Here is a 5203-nt window from a genome sequence, read left to right on the forward strand (position 1 = left end):
TAGTGTAACTTAATTTAGTTACACAATATATTTGTGACAAATCATTCACTAAACCATAAACCTCAACTAAGTCCTGGAATAAATCATGTGGAAATTGAGCAAGTTGAGGAGACTAAACTGCTTGGAGTAACCCTGGATTTGAAACGGTCATGGTCAAAACATGTTGATACAACAATAGCTAAGATGGGGAGAAGTCTGGCCATAATACAGAGCTCTCTGCCATTTTAACAACACTATCAACAAGGCAGGTCCTACAGGCTCTAGTTTTATCACACCTGGACTACTGTTCAGTTGTGTGGTCAGGTGGCACAAAGAGAGACCTCGTAAAATAATTACAATTGGTTTAGAACAGGGCAGCACGGCTGGCTCTTAACTGTACACAGAGAGCTAGCATTAATAATATGCATGTAAATCGCTCATGGCTCAAAGTGGAAGAGAGATTGACTTCATCACTACTTGTTTTTGTAAGAAGTGTTGACATGCTGAATGCAGCGATGTGTCTGTTTAAACTACTAGCACACAGCTCGGACACCCATGCATTCATTACCCACAAGACATGACACCAAAGGTCTCTTCACAATCCCCAAGTCAAGAACAGACTATGGGAGGTGCACAGTACTACATAGAGCCATGACTACATGGAACTATATTCTACATCAGGTAACTGATGCAAACAGTAGAATCAGATTTTTAAAAACAGCTAAAAATAGACCTTACAGAGATTGTGACGAGACACACACAGGCACAGACACACGATAAGACACACACATACACATGGATGTTGTATTGTAAATATGTGATAGTGGAGTAGTGGCCTGAGGGAATAAACTAAACGTTTTGGGTAAAGTGTTATGAAATGTCATGTCATGAAATATTTTTAATTGTATATAACTGCTTTAATGTTGCAGGACCCCAGGAAGAGTAGCTGCTGCCTTGGCAGGGATCCTTAAGAAATACAAATACAAATACACAGTCATTTTTTAGAAACTTGAGGATGATTTGGCCAAACACATTTAATTATATAACAAAAAAAGTGTAGATTGTAGCCACTTATATCCCTTCATAGTTTGTTTGTTTAAGCATGACCATTATCCACATAGGTCTACCTCATTTTTGACCAAATGTTTTGTGTCAGCACTTGGGGGGGTCACCCCACATGTAATCAGTTACTCAACAGTAACTTTGTAAACCAATGTGTAATTTTGTCATTTGGGTGAACTATCCCTTTAAAATAAAAAAAGGTTTAAGCTATTTTCCTTTTATACACTTTGTTTTTATTTCAAGTAACCCACAGCAACTCCCAGAAAGAACTCGGCCGTGTTTGCTTGTTCTCTCTGTGAGCAACTTTCAGCGTCAAGGGTGGACGTGATATTTCAAACATCAGATCAGTGCGTTTATGTATTGGGTGCCCGGAAATTTTTCCAAATAAACACAGCTTGATTCAACTTGGGTGGGCAGACTTATCAACAGACTAATTCTATAAACAAATGTGGGAATAACCAAGAACACCATTGGCTGGTAGGCCTACGCAGGGGACACGCGGGGAGAGAGCTGGGGCTTTCAGCAATGAAATTTTAATTAATGTGGGTGGGCTGAGAACACAACCAGTGTTTATGATAGACAATTTATTTTCCAATGAAAAGTCAACATAAAACATGTTAAACAATTATTTAACATTGTTTGACTCATGAGGCAGAGACACTGTGGGATCCCATCATTCCAAGAGCAGTTCTCCCCACGAGCTGAAGTTCCTTGGGAAGCAGATAGCGCTCCAGCATCATGAGCCTTTACCACAGCCGAGTGCTTGGAGTGCCAGCCTCGGCGCTAAATTTCCCCAATTCGTCCCTGATTTACTTGTATGGAGGCGACGGCGGTACCATTCTTCCCGCTTTGGGCTTCCTCCCAACTCGGCAGGAATCTCTGCAAAAACCTCCGTACAGCTACATTGCACTTATCGCTATGGCCATCAAGAGCGCACCAGACAAGCGCACAACGCTGAGCGGCATTTACCAGTTCATAATGGACGGCTTCCCCTATTACCATGACAACAAGCAGGGCTGGCAGAACTCAATACGCCACAACCTCTCTCTAAACGACTGTTTCATCAAGGTACCGAGAGAAAAGGGCCGTACCGGGAAAGGCAGCTACTGGACTTTGGACACCAAATGTCTAGACATGTTCGAGAACGGGAACTATAGACGCAGGAAGAGAAAACTAAAGGGCCAAGAGACTGCAGAGTACAAAACTACTTACAAGAGGAAAAGAGGTCCAGTCTCCACGAACCCGTCAGGACAGGATAGGAGGCCCATTCATAACGTTCCAGCTGATGCTCACCCGAGGATGGGTAGGCCTATGTCAGCTGGAGATTGGGCTGTGGTGGGCACGGAGGTGAAACAACAACATAGACATTTTGAGCAACGTAGTTCAGATTTAAAACATGTTCTTGGTGAGTTCAACAATGTTGGGATGCAGCAAAGTGGGTCTGTCCATGGCCAAAAATGTAATGTGCAGAATCAAATCCAAACTGAATCCATGCAGGACATGTATGGCACACAATCAGCTGACGCGCTACACGGTCCAAGGTGCATACCCGTTCAGGAGCACAGGGTCTGTTTGGACACAGCGCATCTGTCAGGAGCGTCTTCCCTCCATGCGAGTGAAGCAGACAACAGTAGACTAGCCTTTGATTGGAGGGAGAATGGGCCTCCTATCCTGTCCGGTTGCACGGAGAACTTGAACTCATCTATGCTGTGTAGAACAATGGAAATTATACCCACTGTCCCTAGCAGAGCAACGGACAAATCCAAAGGTTTTAGCATAGACAGTATCCTATCAAAAAAGGGAAACCAAATGCACAAAAGCAGCGTTGGTGTAACAACAGAGGCAGGCTTGTACCCCCAAAGTCACCAATTCAAGCTGATGGGATTCCCGCTTTGCAGTTACTTATCGCTCACGTGCCCTGAGAAAGTTCTACATTTTAAATAGGCAGAGTGATATGCTAAAAAAAAAAGGGAATATCTGAATAATAATATAATGGGAACATCTAAAAAATAAATAATATATATTGCAAGATATTACGCGCGAGTGTTACCATGTTGATACAGTGGGGAGAGAGAAAATGACTTCGACAATTATATTTTTCAGGCGCCAATAAAGACTGTGATTAAAACATGATTGCGATTATTGTTATTATAGGCTAACTTCTCTTCCGATGTGCAGCTGCGCATAAAATACCATTGCAGTTCCTCTTTCAGTTGATTTATCGTCATGAGAGAACAGTTAATAAACGCCCAAGAGTGTACGGATGTTGTTTTAGTAAATGTAAATGTTTAGGAAAACTATGGTTTATATGTAGGAGCTCTGAGCTTGTCATCTGAGTGCCTGCCATTTGACTGTTGTGTGTGTTATATTATGTTCTGCTTCTCAGATGTTGAATTTAGATGTTAAAGTGGAAATACGTTTTTTTCAGCTACCTTCTAAAAAACTATGTAAAATGTTCTTTTTTCCCCATCTTGAATGTAAAATAAAAGTGTAATAAACTAAAAAAATACATCGCAAGTCAGCTTGATTTTATTCCATGAAAATAGACATGAGTAAATTGAAAGAAAGGACAGTACAAAGTAACACATTCAATCTTAGCCTATTCAACTTAAAGATCATTACAGTCATGTACTCTATTATAAACTGGGTGGTTCGAGCCCTGAATACTGATTTGCTGAAAGCCATGGTATATCAGACCATATACCATAGGTCAGGTATGACAAAACATGTATTTTTACTAATCACCTTGGAAACTAGTTTATAGTAGCAATAAGACGCCTCAGGGCACCTGTATCCAGGCACTCCGTGTTGTGTTGTGCAAGAACAGCTTTTAGCAGTGTTATATTGGCCATATACAACACCCCCTCGGGCCTTGTTGCTTAAATATAATCCTGCAGCTGGTTTTCAATGTTCTTCCTCAAACAGATTTACACCTTTGAATAATAAACCAAAATTCTGAAGGGAAAAGTGAAACATTTTTAATAACCCTGCACTGCATACTACACCAGGATTAGAGCTATGGGCACTAGTAAACATTCATTTGTTTATAAGTTAAACAAATTCCCCATTGCAAAAAGTGCTGTTAACACAAATACTGAATCAATCAGAGCATTGCCATCTGTTTCCTTGAGGCCACATGTGATTTACAGTGAATTAAAGTTGTTATGGTATTGAACTGTAAAGTTTCATACTGTACAAATAAACAGTGGGTTTGTAGGGGTTTCTATGACACCTGCATGAAATCAGAGCATTATTGACAACATAATCATGAAATATATGACAAAAAAACTCAGACTTCTGAATATAGCTTACATTTATATTCCTCTGAAACCTTCACTGTAGACTTTGAGAGAGCAAATCAGGAATGCCTGTAGAAATAAATACACTTCCCAACATTTGAGGAGAGAAACTCACAATCACAAGAATTTCCTGTGTATAGGATTATTTTGGTCAGATGTATAAATAAAACCTCATGCTGAAAACCTCAGAGGAGAAAAAGAGTTTGCATTCCCTAGCCTGCTCAGCTCAAATGGTCATCAGCCCATTTAGGCTTCAGCTCTATGGACAAATTCTGTAGGACCTTCTGTAAGACACCGTGGCTCTGCTAAACTGACGATCATCAACAAACAAGAACTAAGCATCTGAAACAACATAATATTTGAAAGAATTTCTTTGATTAAATGTGCTGCACACAAAATGGATCACACAAAACCACACAAAACCTGAATTTTATGCATTTGATTAAAATATGGCAATCTTCCTTCTCAATATTATTCTAATTTAAATATTGTGACTAAGTAAATGATTGAAAACCAATTTCAGTTCACATCTAAACACACTTCTACTGGTCTGAGATACCACTCTCTAACATAATGACTTCATTTCAAGTCTCTCTAGAGCAAACTCCTCAACCAACAACTGTAACGTTGGTTAATTGTAGAGAGTGGTGATCTTGAGACAAACATAACAAGATGGCTGAATGGTCTAGTGCCACCCACTGGCTCAACTGTTCAACACTCTGGTCTCTATTTCTAAGGCACACAAATGCATGATCTGTTGACCCCTCTACGTGTTTGATTTAAAACATGATCCACATTTAGGCTCCAGCACTAATATGTAGTCCTCTCATTCTTATCTATTTTCATGGGAAACAAATCTGAAA

At 40.1% G+C, this 5203-nt stretch overlaps 1 protein-coding gene across 1 annotated transcript; it reads left to right on the forward strand.

The window, feature by feature from the left end:
* Positions 1 to 1517: 1517 nt before the first annotated feature.
* Positions 1518 to 3539, forward strand: LOC112252306 (forkhead box protein I2-A-like). Its single transcript, XM_024423422.2, has one exon. The coding sequence runs from the start codon at positions 1780 to 1782 to the stop codon at positions 2983 to 2985; it is 1206 nt and encodes a 401-aa protein (XP_024279190.1). The 5' UTR covers positions 1518 to 1779; the 3' UTR covers positions 2986 to 3539.
* Positions 3540 to 5203: the final 1664 nt, after the last annotated feature.

Source organism: Oncorhynchus tshawytscha, linkage group LG06 (genome assembly GCF_018296145.1).
Source record: "Oncorhynchus tshawytscha isolate Ot180627B linkage group LG06, Otsh_v2.0, whole genome shotgun sequence".
Lineage (NCBI taxonomy): Eukaryota > Metazoa > Chordata > Actinopteri > Salmoniformes > Salmonidae > Oncorhynchus > Oncorhynchus tshawytscha.

Coding starts and splice junctions, on each gene's coding strand:
- LOC112252306 (XM_024423422.2), top strand. CDS start 1,780: ATGAGCCTTTACCACAGCCGAGTGCTTGGAGTGCCAGCCTCGGCGCTA.